This window comes from Myotis davidii, unplaced genomic scaffold (assembly GCF_000327345.1).
Source record: "Myotis davidii unplaced genomic scaffold, ASM32734v1 scaffold472, whole genome shotgun sequence".
Taxonomy (NCBI): domain Eukaryota; kingdom Metazoa; phylum Chordata; class Mammalia; order Chiroptera; family Vespertilionidae; genus Myotis; species Myotis davidii.
The window spans coordinates 1,701,872-1,715,168 of NW_006283774.1; the positions used below are offsets into that span (position 1 = coordinate 1,701,872).

The following is a 13,297-nucleotide window of genomic DNA, read 5'->3' on the forward strand; positions in this document are numbered from 1 at the left end:
ACAGGGCAGGGGCGGCTGCTGTGAAGGCGGATGGGACGGCGCTGCCTCTGCAGGCGGCAGGTCCACTTACCACGGGCCCGGAGAGGGAGCTCAGGTAGGCCGCCTTTCTGTGGTGGGGGAGCCGGTAGTTCTGGTAGAGGGTCATTCCATACTGCGGGCCAGAGCCAGAGTCAGTGCTGGTGTGGGGGGGGGGGGCGGGGGCGGAGCCCCCGCGGGGCCCCTCACACCCAGTTCACTCTGCTTTTCCCAGAACAGGCCATACATGTGCACACCAAACACATCACCCAAGTACGGGCACCTTCACCGTTGCCCCCCACCTCTGCTCTCCCCAAATCTCTACTTTCTCCGTCCACTAGCGTCTACACCAGTGCTTCCCAGCCTGGGGTACACGTCCCACGGGGGGCAAATGGACTCTTAAGGGGGGCAATTCGAGAGTGAGTTATTAACCATGAATTTTCTGCATTTCTTATGGTTCTAGGGGCCTCATATACAGTATGTAAATAAAAACTGTGACATGTTTATGCATTTCAGCTATTACATGTTTTGAAACTTTGCTGTTTTTTCCTATCACTTCGTATTATTTTTTAAACAAGTCCTTAGTGAGGTCTTCCTCAGGACTTCCAGTCCTTTCCTTCTTTTATTTTCCTCTCTCATGGACGCCATGTTCTCTGGAAGCTTGCTGAGACCAAGTGAATGGCCTTAGGCTTCCTCCCTGTGAACAGGAGCTCGCTGTTTGAGTAATTAGGGTTCTGTGCCCCGGGGGGGGGGGGGGGGGGGGCGTGGCCAAAAGAAGGCTGGGAAGCACACGGGGTCCCTCCTGCCCCCCTGCGCCTCTGCACACACTGCTCTGGGCTGCTCTGGGCTGCTATTCACTCCGTGTCCACAGGGGGACCCAGCGAGCTGCCTCCTGCCTTTTGGCTGCAGAGTGCTCCCGTGGATGTGGATGGACAGCCTGAAAGCCCTCAGCCAGCCCTGACGGACGTTTAGCTTCAGAAGTGGCCTGGGAAGGAGTCGGACACCCCATCTCAGCACCCCCGTTTCTAGGAAACGGTAAGTTATAATTTTGGACCCTCCGTCTCACCAGTGGCAGACATCACACAAACCAAGGTCTGGGGCAGAGACGCGGGAGCCCGTGCGGGGCTGTCCCGTGCGTCCCGAGGGAGTCTGTGCGGAGCCTCCGCTGCCCCCGCTTCTCACGGTGGCTCCGCCTGGAGCCTGCCCATCTGGGAGCGGTGGGGGGCTGGGGGCTTAGTGATGAGCTTCCCGGACCACGCCCTGTGCTGGCGCCAGGTCAGCGAGCCAACTTCCCTCCAGATCCCTGCCCGGCCAAGCGCCTCCTGACCCATCACAGGCGTGGGCTTTGTGAACACAGGGCTGGGAGAGACGTGGGGTCCGAGGGCTGTTTGCTCCCATGTGTGTGGGGATGGAAGGTGAGGGGGGCTCCCGCCTCCCAGGCGCCCTGTTACTGAAGAGCCTGGGACTCGCTGTGGCCTCTGCTGAGAAGCTGCCGTCTGGGGCACAGTCCCCAGGAGTCCCACCCCATCAACTTCCTTCAGAACTCACTGCCTGCGGCACCCCGGCCCTGGCCCCCGCTCGGCTGTGACGCTGAGTCACGTGTGCCTGGGGACCCCTGGAGTCTCATCGTTGGCCAGGAAAGCAATTCACCCTCCCGTGAGCTCCCTGCGCCCGACTCTTGGTCCTTCTCTCCCTCTTCCCATCGCTCTCACCCACACCCCTGGCCCTCCCCCTGACCCTATGCCCCGGGCACACATGGTACTGCCTAGAGCAGCCGTGGGCAAACTATGGCCCGCGGGCCAGATCCGGCCCGTTTGAAATGAATAAAACTATTGAAAAAAAAGACCGTACCCTTTTATGTAATGATGTTTACTTTGAATTTATATTAGTTCACACAAACACTCCATCCATGCTTTTGTTCCGGCCTCCGGTCCAGTTTAAGAACCCATTGTGGCCCTCGAGTCAAAAAGTTTGCCCACTCCTGGCCTAGAGGCACTCGAGGTCGGCTCACCTAGTAGGGGTGCTAGGGCACCGAGTGGGGAGACCAGGGATGCTACGTGTCCCACCTGCACGGGCCCACACCCACCCCATGTGCAGTGCCCAGGTCGGCCCCTGGCTCTGCCCTCCCCCTGGGAAGCCTCTGGGAGAAGCTCCCCAAACCCCGCGTGCAAGAAGGGTGACGGCCCCCGATAATCAGAGCCTGGACGGAGCAGGTCGGGGGCACGCCTCGCAGGGACAGACGCACGTACCTTGAGCAGCCGGAACGCGGTCATCCAGCAGATGCGGCCCTGCTCGTCCTCCGCGCACAGCACCCGCAGCTCCTTTGTCTCCTGCAGGACTTTGTTTGGCTTTTAAAGGAGGGAAAGGGAGACGTGGTGAGTGTCCCAGAGCCAATCAGAAGCCCGCCTCGGGCTCGGGCAGACCGGGGCTGCACTCACACACACAGATTGGCTGGGCGTCCCCACAGGGGCCCCTCGGAACCTCCACGCCCTCCCCGGGGCCTCTGTGCTCCCCCAGGACGGACACATCCTCACACACAGGAAATCTCTTTACACGGATGAATCGATCCAGTGTGAAAGCATGTTACTGGTTTTAGAAAAAAGCAGCAAGCAAGGGAGAATGCACAGTTTGAATTCCAAAGCGGCCAGTGGGGCCCACGCTGGCTGCAGGGCCACAGGGACGGAGGTACCTTCAGGCAGAAGCCGAACTCCGTGGGGGTGTGGTACTGCTTCTTGCCGGAGATCACAGAGAAGACGCTGCAGTCATCCAGGTCGGCCAGCAGCTGCAAGTGCCTGGGCTCCTGAGAGGGAGGAGGCAGCGTTTAGCCGGGACGGGACTGGCGGCTCCTGTCCTGGCCGACAGAGGGCAGGCTGCGCGCCTCCCGCAGACAGAGACATTCCACAGGGCACAGCAACGTGGAAGAGAATTGCTGAGTGAAAACCCAAGTCGCCCTGCCCCCACCAGAAGCCCCTCCCCGTTCCTAGACAGAAGAGGGCAGAATGGATTTGGCACTCTGCCAAGTCAGAGCCCAGAACCAAATGTCCAAAGCGCAGAGGGGGGGACTCAGCCTGAGGTCAGCACAGGCTCCAAGGCAGGTCCCATGCCACCTCCCTGTGTGGGCAGCTCCCACAGCCCCCCCCCCCCCCATCAGCTCTGCCTCCAGCTCCAGCACACAGGTCCCTAGGCGCAGCGTCTCCAGGACGGGGAGTGAGCCAGGCGCCGGAGCTAGGCGCTGGGAAAGGGACCTGCCCCATCTCCATCGGAGGAAAGACACTCCTCGCAGAGGAAGGCGCCCCGCCGCCAAAAATCCTCCAGACAAGAGCAGAGGCCTCAGCGCTTAAGAGGTAAATGCCCGGCCGAGGCCCCTGGGCCCGGCTCCCACCGCTGGGTGGACGTGGACATGAGGAGGTGCAGAGACCCACGGGGCCCCAAGCGTGGGAAGCTGCGAGGCCACAGCTCGCTCTGGAAGCCGCAGCTGCCTGCACCTCTCCTGCCCTCTTCCCGGTGGCATTTATTCCCTAGGACGTCTGTAACCGCATGAGTCCCCTCTGCCTTAGGACGGAGCGAGTCCTCAGCCTCCAGCTGGCTGGGGCCTGAGGGGGAGGGGTGCAGCCTGCAGGTTCTAGGTCTGTGTGATCACCCACGGTCTCAGCCGGAGCCCAGGTAGCCTGGAGCTCCCAGGGGCCCAGGGAGGCCCGCCCACTCTGCACCCGGCCTGCCGGTGGCGGAGCTCACCTTAGAGGAGCCCTTGGTGGAGCAGTAGAGGCCGGACCTGCGCAGGCACAGGTACATCTTCTTCCAGGACTTGCGCCCCAGCTCCTTCACGTGCAGGAACCCTTGAATCTCGGGGCAGCTGCTGGTGTTCAGGAAGTTCTGTGAAGGCAGGTGTGGGAATCAGGGGCTCAGACACGGTCACAGATGCACGACCAGCTTCCCTGACGCTGGCATTTTCTGAGTGAGTGACCAAGGGACTCTGTCTAGGGGTCAAGGGGGATTTTCAAACAATAAGCTTGCTTTTAAGTCTCCACCGCCCCGATTGGTGCTGAGGGGCCAGAATTCACGCTCAAGTGGACCCTGCAATGCAGACAAGGCACAGGCCCCGCGTCCCTGTGAGAGCAGAGCCACCCCGTGTCCTCACCTCCACGACGTCTGACCAAAAGCCGCCCCACGCAGCGCAGGCGAGGAAGTGCCCTGCCTTCCCTCCCTGGGAGCCCCGTGTGCATCTGCACACCAGCTCTCCCAGGACACCTGGGGGACAGCCAGTGCCCAGCGGACTCCTCCCCTGGGAGAGGCCCAGAGCCTCTGGGGGTGAGGCCGGAAGGACTGGACTGAGAGGGGACACATGGACAGTTCGGATGCACCTGGGCCCACCCTCCAGGAGCCACTTCAGATCAGGCGCTTAGAGCAGCCACCAGCCTCATGGCCAGGGCTGTGCGTGGGCCACGACCCGTAAATGCTGCTGGGGCCGGAGGGCCTGGGGAGAGGCCTGGACGGGGCTCCAGGGCTCCGAGGGTCCTCTCAGGGGCAGAGATGCCTGGTGACCAACCAGCAGAAAAAGAGGGCTAGGGGCTGGATCCTGCCGGCCCCCTCCCACGGCTCCTCTTACACGAGGTGGAGGCGCAGCATGGCCGCCTGCACGCACGGCTCACTGTCACTCACAGCTGCACATGCACTGAGGGCAGCAGTGTGTTCCCTCTTCCGTTCCCGCCTTCCCTGGAGCAGCACAAGCCTCCTGAGGCCAGTGCTCCCCCCAGCGCAGGGGTGCAGGAGGCCCCGGTTTCTAGGCCCAGACTTGACCAATCAGATGAGCGTGCCATGGGATCTGTGATGAGCTGGGAGCCCGTGGCCCTCCATTCTGCCCTTGCCCCCTCCCCCTTCTGAGCCACGGCAAGTTTGTCCTGCCCACAGGGCTCTGCTCGCCCTGGAGGAGCCGGCCTCCAGCGGATTTCCCGCGTCAGCATGAATTTCTCGTTTCTCTAAACTCCATTAGGAACTGAGGCTGATCCGTGATTAAGAATGGAATCGCTCCACGTTTTTGCGAGGCCGTGGCAGCTCCAGGGAGGACGCTGGCCTGGAACCTGAGGCCCGTCGGCCCAGTACCTGCAGGAGCTGGTTCTGGCCGCCGTTGGACTGCTGGCACCAGGTGACCATCTGGTCCGGGAAGAAGTTCTGCAGAAGCGGGAACACAGACGCCACAGGTCAGTTTGGGGCGGGGAAGACCATGCTCACAGGTGTGCGGGGCGGCCACCCCCACAGCGGTCACATCGCCCGCACTGTGCACGCCCTCCTGTCCCGTGGACGTGGGAGTGCCTGCTGTCTGCTCAGTGGCACCGAGGCAGAATGCGAGTCACGGCACGAACCACACCGCTCCGGCGAACGGTGAGTGGTCACGCGCCGTCTGTTTGGGGCGCACCATTTCTCACTTCTGCACGCAGAGCCACGAAGCCACCAGAGCGAGTGGGCCCAGCCTCCTGCCCGGGTCCCCCTCTGCCTCAGGGCCGTGCAGAAGCACACGGCGCAGGCCCAAGGCCTGTCCTGGTGTTTCACCAGATAAGCACCCCCCACCCCAACCCCCCAAAACCAGGAAAGCCAAGACACACCCGGAGACTCGTCAACACGCCTGGATGGTCACTGCCCTACTTGTCCCTCCACAGGGGTCACCAGGTGAGCAAGCTCTCACCCTGCGGAGTCTCGGGCTGACGCTGCAAGGCCGGCGCCTAACCCCCCTCCCCGTGGGGAAGGCGCTGCCTCGGCCGCGCAGGCAGAGTCCCGCCGGGCGGAAGGTGCTTCGCTACACCGCGACCCCAAGGCCACTGCCCGCCACCCTGAGTCCCAGCTCCGCTCCGCTCTGCTCCTATGACATCCAAGTGCCGATGGCGGGACCCCGAGTTCCATCCCCGAGCCGAGGAGACAGGACTCACGGTGGGGTTTTTGAAGAACTCGTATTTGCCATAATTCTTCCTGAATAAGAATTTGCTTTCGCCGGCCATGGTGCTGTCCACCTGGGCCACCAGCTCATGGTCTTCCAAGCAGCGCTCTGGGTGGAAAAGTGTGCATGTGAGAAGGGAGCGGACACGCAGGACCTGAAAAGGCAGCTTTACACACAGCCACGCCATCTGGCCGGCTCTCCTGCCACGGACATGGCAAGTGAGTGAAGAAGTGGAACGGAGCTCCATGCACATCTCCCTCGAACGCTCTGCCGAGCGCGGGAGGTGGCGAGACATGGACGGGGGCTTCCTCTCCACGCGGCGCTGACACCAAGGGAGGAAGAGAGTCACACCCTCCCGGCAAAGGCTGTGCCTCAAGTCAGAAGTGCCGGCTCTTGCTGAGCACCGGCCACCACAGCTGGAGCACAGACCGCAGAGCACGGCCCTGGGTGCCGGGGGTGAAGGGGGGGGCAGGGGGCAGAGGAGCAGAGGGGTGCCCTCCTGGTCTGAGGCCCTTGGTCCCTACACCCAGGAAAGGGCTGGGAGGAAGGGAACACTTGGGGAGATAGGGAGGAGGCAGAGGCCACGGCGGTGGCTGCACGCGGAGCGCGGGCGCTGCCCCTACCGATCCCCAGGTGGGGGTGGAACTCCACCAGGGTCCAGCTGTTGTCGTCCACGCAGTGGCTGCGGTACACCAGCAGCTGGCACAGGTCCCGGGACTTCATGTCCACCGGAATCTCCACCACCTTGCAGGTCCCGTCCTCACCGAAGATTTTAACATCCTGCAACAGACGGGGCTCACAGTGAGCAGCTGCAGGGAGTGGCTTGTCTGATCTCCACTGTTAAAACTTGCATTATCCAAACTTTTGACAAAGGAAAGCTAACGCCACACCGCGGGCCCTGGCGCTCTGAGCCCGTTTCCGGTGCTGCAGCCATGGAGCCCACCAGGGCATTTCCCCCGTTTCTGAAGAGACCGAGCAGGCCGTCTAAAAAAGCTAGTTCTGTTTTTAAATGAGTGATGGAAAAGTAAACTTGAAAGGTGGGCTTATTAAGAAATAAAAACGGAACAAAATAAAACAGAAAAAGGAAGGCCCGAAGTGCTCCAACATATGTATTACTGTCCCCCCAGCAGCTGGTCTGTAGAGCGTCGCCCGTCCCCATCCACCACCTCCCACCGCCACCCCTGCCCTGACAGCCAGGAGCCCAGCAGGGCCCCCTCCACGTGCCCGGGGCACTCAGGACAGGCCCGCGGTCAGGCCCAAGGGACACAGGGCTTCCCCTCGTGCTGTCTCAGGAAGCAGGACGTGTGTCAGGGATGTCGGTGCTGGGGTGAGGCCCTTCACAGTGCGGCCAACTACAGAATCCCTGCCTCCTGTGACTCCATGCCCTCGCTGTCTGGGGCCCAGCACACCGGCCCCCCAACCTCTCCCGTCTCATGTCCACTAAGGCTTAGGGAGAAGTTGAGCAGGATGAATGTGAGTTCACTGAAATGTGAAATTAGACTAAAGAGACGCGTGCAATGAAAGCACAGTCACAAACGCTGTGGCCCCGTTTTCCGGGTCTGGTCCAAAGCCCTTCAAACGGAGCCCCCCGACCCCCCACCCCCGGGAAAGGGGAGCCGAAGAGCCTGGAGGCTGTGAAATACACTCTGTCCAGCAACACACCCGCAGCCTCTTGGGGGGCACGAGATGCTGAAAAAATCGCACCCCAACAGCCTGGAGAAAGCAGGCAGAGCAACAAGATGGCATTTTAATACTTGCTGCCTCTTGAAAGGGAGTCTGTCCCCGGCCTCTCCCACCCTCCTGTGGGCTGGGCCCCCTCCCCGCGGACCCGCCAATCCTGGCTGTGGGGAGCGGTGGGCAGGCTGTCTCCAGGCAGACAGGGTGCTGCCCAGGCTCCTGGGCTCTGTCCTCTAGGTGGTAAATCAAGCCACCTGGGCAGCCAATCAGGTCCCTCCCGGGGCCTCTGCACCCGCCCCCTGGCTCCCACCCCATGGAGGCTGGAGCTGCCTGCAGAGGTGGAGGTGGCCACTCCAGGGGCCACTGAGCTCAGACCAAAATGCCAGGGAGCCCCTGTGCCTGTCCCAGGCGCGCAGAGCGTGTGCTCTGGCTCAGAAGTCGGCGTCCCTGCGCCTCGTGCCCCCGGGGCAGCGTCAGGCCCTGACACGCTGGCCACAGCTCTGCCCCACAGCTCTGCCCCGTCACCTTTCTCATGAAATCCCTGACCAAGAGCGCACGTTGGTGTGTATTTCTACTGAGAGGCCTCTGGCAGGAGAGGGCTGGTCGCGATAGAGTCCCACTGTCCCCAACCGCCCACAGCTCCTGGCCCGAAGGAGTTAAGCTCACTCAGCCCCAGCTCCCAGGGGGGGAGGCTGTGGGCCGGACCACCCTCCGGTGGGCGGGTCCCACCTCTCAGCCGCCCCCATCTCAGGAACCTGGGGGGAGGGGGCTAGAGCAGGGCTGTGGAGCCTGCTTTCAACTCACGTTAATTTTTAAAGAAATTCACCCATCTTTTTCCAGAATTTACATTTCACTCAACGGAAGTTACACTTTTATAAAACACATTAAATATTCAAATACAGCTGACACGATGGACTCTATAAAAATAAAATTTAAATAAAGAAAATACCTCTTTGGTCTCTATATAAAAACTTTTCTTAAAACTGCCTTTACATAAAAGAAAAACGAATTTAAAAATGCAAACAAAGCCATATAATCCCTCATCATATAATAATGACAACAACAACGATAATAGTAACATGCTAACTGTATTACACACCACGGCTGGCTTCTACGCAAAGCACCTTCTGAACTACAAAACCAGTGTGTCCCTAATTGTCCTTCTTTTTTAACTTTCTAAGAGAATCATCTGTGATTACAATAAATGTTATTTTCTCTCGAAATTCAAATAATGCTGAAGTGTGTTTTGCACCTAGGAGTCCATTTATCACTTTTCCTGCCCAAACTGGCCCTGGGGCTTTTTAAACCGCCCCCTCTCCCCTCCCCCCTCCGACACACACACACACACACACTCTCTCTCTCTCTCTCTCTCTCTCTCTCTCTCTCTCTCTCCTCCAGCTCTCTCCTGACCTCCTGCTGTGCCAGGCCACCCAAGGTCTATATATAGTCTGGGTATTAAAAGCTGAGACGTGCTTTGTCACAGGGCCATGTCCACTGATTCCCAGGGGGGGCCGGGCTGGGGGCCGCCTGGGGGCAGGGGAGCGGGCCTGCTGCAGTCCTGTGGCCGAGACAGACAAAGGGACGCATGGTCCAGCCACAAGACCTGCAACCCACGCTGCCCGCCCTGTCCCTGACGCAGGGCACGTCCCCTACCCAGCAGGCCTGCTGACAGAAACCTAGAAAGCCACTGCACGTACCAGGAACTTCCAGGTGGGCACGGGGCTGGAGCTACAGGGACAGCATCTCTAATAAATACACAGACACAAAGGGAGGTGCTGCCGGTACAGCCTGCTGCCGGCCACCACGCCTCTGAAAGCCAGAAGTTCCAGAGGGAGCACCGTGCACCCAGCCACCGGGGGCCCATTGTGGAAGCAACGCGAGTGTTCCAGGCTTTGGGGCCCCAACCTGGCCGAGGGCCGCGGGGAGCAGGCTGCGCCCCAGTGAGGCCTGTGCAGGGCGGCCCAGGCCCCTGCCTGCCACAGCTCAGCGGGCTGGGAGCAGATCTCGACTTGGGCAGTTTCCCAGGGGGTGACTTGTCCAGGGACAGAGACCCAGGTGATGTTAGGATGGTGAAGACGCGGAGGGCAGACTCCCAGTGCCAGCGCGGCTCAGCGACCTCCGTCAGGTGACTGGCGACCTGGGCCTCACTTTCCCCCATGCCCGGGGGCTGCTGGGAGAGCCAGCAATGACGGGGAAGCACAGAGCTCAACAGGTGGGACCTGCGGAGGCTCCATGCTCAGCCTGGCTGAGTGCCCCGCCGCTCTGTGCCTCAGTCTCCTTATCTGTAAAATGGGCACCTGTGAGTAACACTGGCTCATGACGGCAGCCTGGCCTGGCTAATGACAGCCACTGCTTTCTGCGCCCTGGGGTGCACTCGAATGCAACTGGGAATACCCACGTGGGAACAAGGCAGGCACAGGGAGGCCCTGGGACCCCGGCAGCCGCTTGGCTCCGAGCTGCTCTGACTCTGAACTGGTTGGCAATTCTGAGAACATCCGTTGCTGGCCCGTAAGATGGGGCGGCAGCACCGCAGCCAGAAAAGCGGGCCGGAACCCTGGCCTTTTCCCCCTGCAGTCACCCAGTGGCTAATGGCCTTTCACAATAAAACGCTGACATTAAATGGGGCACGTGATGTCACAGCAGAGCCTCTCTTCAGGGTCAGGTGGGGGTGGGCGAATGCTTTCCGGCTCCCGCCTCCTGCTGGGCGTGGCGCTGCTGCCTGGCACGGAACCCTGAGCCCCAGGCGACGCATGTCCACCCTGCCCAGGGCTCTGGTGTTGCTTTCAGACACTCCTCACACCGACTGAGAAGCAGAAGCTCACATGTGTGCCAATGGAAGGGCAGGAACTTGGTAACCATCAGGGCTGAAGGTCCATGATCTCCACAGGCCCACCCTACATTCTGGGTAGCCCGGTTTTTTGTCTCGGGGTCCCCAACGGGTGGACTCCCACTTCAGGCCCAACACACCGAGCCTGCTGACCTCACCTCCGGGCTCCGGCCCAGGTCACCTGGTGAACACAGAAATGGGGCTCTTGGCTCCTCGCACCAAGCACCACCCGGTCCCCGTGCGGGATGGACAGCTCTGGACGGAGAGCCGCCCTGTGCGTCGAGGGGGCCCAGGAGAGGCCCTGGGCTCTACTGCACAGACACCAAAGAGCTGGGCGCTCCCGGCCAGCTCTCAGCTCTTCACTTTCATCACCTCCAAGTGAGGACGTGAGCTGGACCCCTGTCACTCGGAGCCTCTTATAAAAACGGGGGGCTAGATGCTTATGGAAGAGCCAGCCTGGGTCCCAGCAGCCAGGAGGGGCCCGGGAGGGGGTCAGCGGGGGAAGCAGGCTGACTGCCAGGGGGCGGGGGCGGCTGAGGGAACTGGAGGAGCTACGAACCCGTGGGGGGGCTCTGAACCCAGGGCGCTGGGCTGCTGGCCCCTTCCTGCCAGCAAGATGTTCAGCACGGGACTCCCCCTGCCAGGAGGGACCCCAGCTTCCCAGGACCACCAGGCGGCTCCCTCTGGGGTGCCCCAGAGGCCCCAAGGAGCAGGCCTAGCACGTCGGAGGAAAGTAAGTGTACGTCAGGCCAGGGCAGACCAGGGTCAGGCTGGTCAGTTCGGTGAGAAAACGTAGTTCTGCTGATGTTCCAGTCCTGCTCCACATCAGCCCCACTGCTGCGGGCCGTGAGGCCTGTAGGGAGCTCACCGCGTGCGCATGTGGCTGTGATCACCATCACTGTCCGGCCCGCCTCCCGCCTCCAACGGACTCTGAAAGAACCACTGCCTCACAGCCTCCTCATCGCAAGGTCTCCGTGAGAAGAGAAAATACGGAGCCTTTGCAAGTCCCTCCTAAAGAAGTTAAAGCTCTAAAAATAACCTGCACAACAGTTCCTGGAAGTCAGCCAGGACTTCAGAGTCCCTGGGCGCTGCCCCGGAGGAATGGCGCTCACCACCAGGGCGGCGACAGGGCCCAGCGCGGAGGCCGGCCTCTGCCTGCTCCGTCCCCACCAGGTGGGCTTGCTTGCCAAGAACCAATTTTGGTCTGTTCACCTGTATCCTTTCAGCTTTTCTAGAATGGATGTGTACGGCCTGCTGCTGTGACAACAGCAGTTTTTGTAAAGGTGTTCTACAGAAAACAAGAATAGGGCATCTTGAAAACCTCCCTGGGGGCCTGAGGGGAGGAGCAGACCCCCCCCCCCCGCCGCCCTGAAGCTGAGTGCAGGGTGCAGCCGCCCTCCAGGCCTCAGCTTGCTCACAGGGGCACAAGTGCCACCCTGGCGAGTCTGCAAGGAACTCTCAAGGATTCCTAGCGGGGTCCCTGCCAAGCACAGGCAATGCCCTCTAAACTCGGGGTCCCCACCACACGGTCAGGGTCCCAGCCCACAGACCTGCCCGGTGGCGCACGCGGCAGGGGTGGCAGCAAGGGCGCCATGTGGGTGTGGGCCTGTTTGCCAGGCGAGGCTGTGCTCACATCCCCTACGAGTGATGAAGTGCGAAGTGGACGTGCGTTTGGCCCACTGAGCCCTGCTGGTTGGCTCAGCTTGCAGCTGCTGCCCATCGGGCAGGTCTCTGGGTGGGGCTGTCACAGCTGCTGCTGAGAACTGGTCAGTGACCAGCCCCTGAAGGAGGGGGACAGGCCTGCAGAGTCCCCAGGGCTGGAGCTGGGGCTCTGGGTGCAGCCCCAGGAGGAGAGGAGAGGCAGGGACCCGCAGGGCCACCCAGAAATGGCCAAGGAAAAGAAATAGTCTTTGTTGAACTAACTTCCTCAGAGAGTTGGTAACTAAATGTTCCATTTGCATATTGTAATCTTAAAAGCCAACAAAAATGGTTTATATTCTTTCTCTAGAAAATCGTCCAGGGAAGCCACATGACTGGCTGTGGTGGCCAAAAAATAGAGGAGGATTTGAGTGTGACCCTCCCTCCAAATTCCAGAGGAGAGGAGTGGGGGTGGAGACAGGAGTCCATGTTGCAGCTGCAGCAGCTGCTCCCAGCAGGCCACGTGTGCAGGCCAGCAGCCTGGAGGTGTGGAGGGAGGCCTGGGGCCCGGGGAGGGCTGGGCGGAGAGAAGAGGGGAATGATGAGGAGCGAGGGGCCCCTGGGAGGGGATACAGCACACACTGTCTGAGTCATCCCCTGGCCCTTGGACTCCGGGCCCCTCCAGGGGTGGGGCCTGGGGGGGTGGTGAGGAAGTGGCAGCTGTCCACCCATCACTCACAGAAAACAGGCAGCAAGGGGAAGGCAGGAAAGGGAGCCAGTTGGGGGGGCGAGGAAAGAGGATTTTATGTTCTAAAACGACAGGGACATGCCGGTGAGTCTCGGGCTGGCCCTGGCTCTGGGACGGCCATCATGGCCACTCCGGGACACAGCTGCTCCTGTCCTGCGGGCGGCGAGCCCTGCTCTCCGGGATCCTGGCAGACAACCCTGTGACTCTGCTGAGTGTCCAAATGCGGGAAGCGCAGGCGCACAGCTACCCACTCAGGGGCCCTGGGCCGCCAACACGCGGGTTCGGCCTCAGTGAGCCCCTGGTTCTAACGGATTCTGACCTCGAAGGCACCAGCAAAGGCGGGTGGGCACACTGCAGGGGCTAAGAAGAGAGAGCTGGGCGCATTGGCATGAGGGCTGGGTGGGGGGGGCGGGGCACTGAGGAAGGAGGAGTCTGGCTCCAGGACGCCACGGAGGCCCTGACG

The 13,297-nt window shown here is 61.2% G+C and overlaps 1 protein-coding gene across 1 annotated transcript in view; it reads right to left on the reverse strand.

The window, feature by feature from the left end:
* Positions 1 to 13,297, reverse strand: part of GRB10 (growth factor receptor bound protein 10) — a gene marked incomplete at its 3' end in the record, with an annotated part of 76,430 nt that overhangs the window by 6,713 nt on the left and 56,420 nt on the right. Inside the window, exons 10-16 of the mRNA XM_015566792.1 lie at positions 6,568 to 6,724; positions 5,937 to 6,052; positions 5,116 to 5,184; positions 3,751 to 3,888; positions 2,705 to 2,815; positions 2,265 to 2,363; positions 71 to 151 (exon numbers count right to left, since the gene is read on the reverse strand). Coding sequence (XP_015422278.1) covers positions 71 to 151; positions 2,265 to 2,363; positions 2,705 to 2,815; positions 3,751 to 3,888; positions 5,116 to 5,184; positions 5,937 to 6,052; positions 6,568 to 6,724 — 771 coding nt within the window. The remainder of the gene's footprint in view (positions 1 to 70; positions 152 to 2,264; positions 2,364 to 2,704; positions 2,816 to 3,750; positions 3,889 to 5,115; positions 5,185 to 5,936; positions 6,053 to 6,567; positions 6,725 to 13,297) is intronic.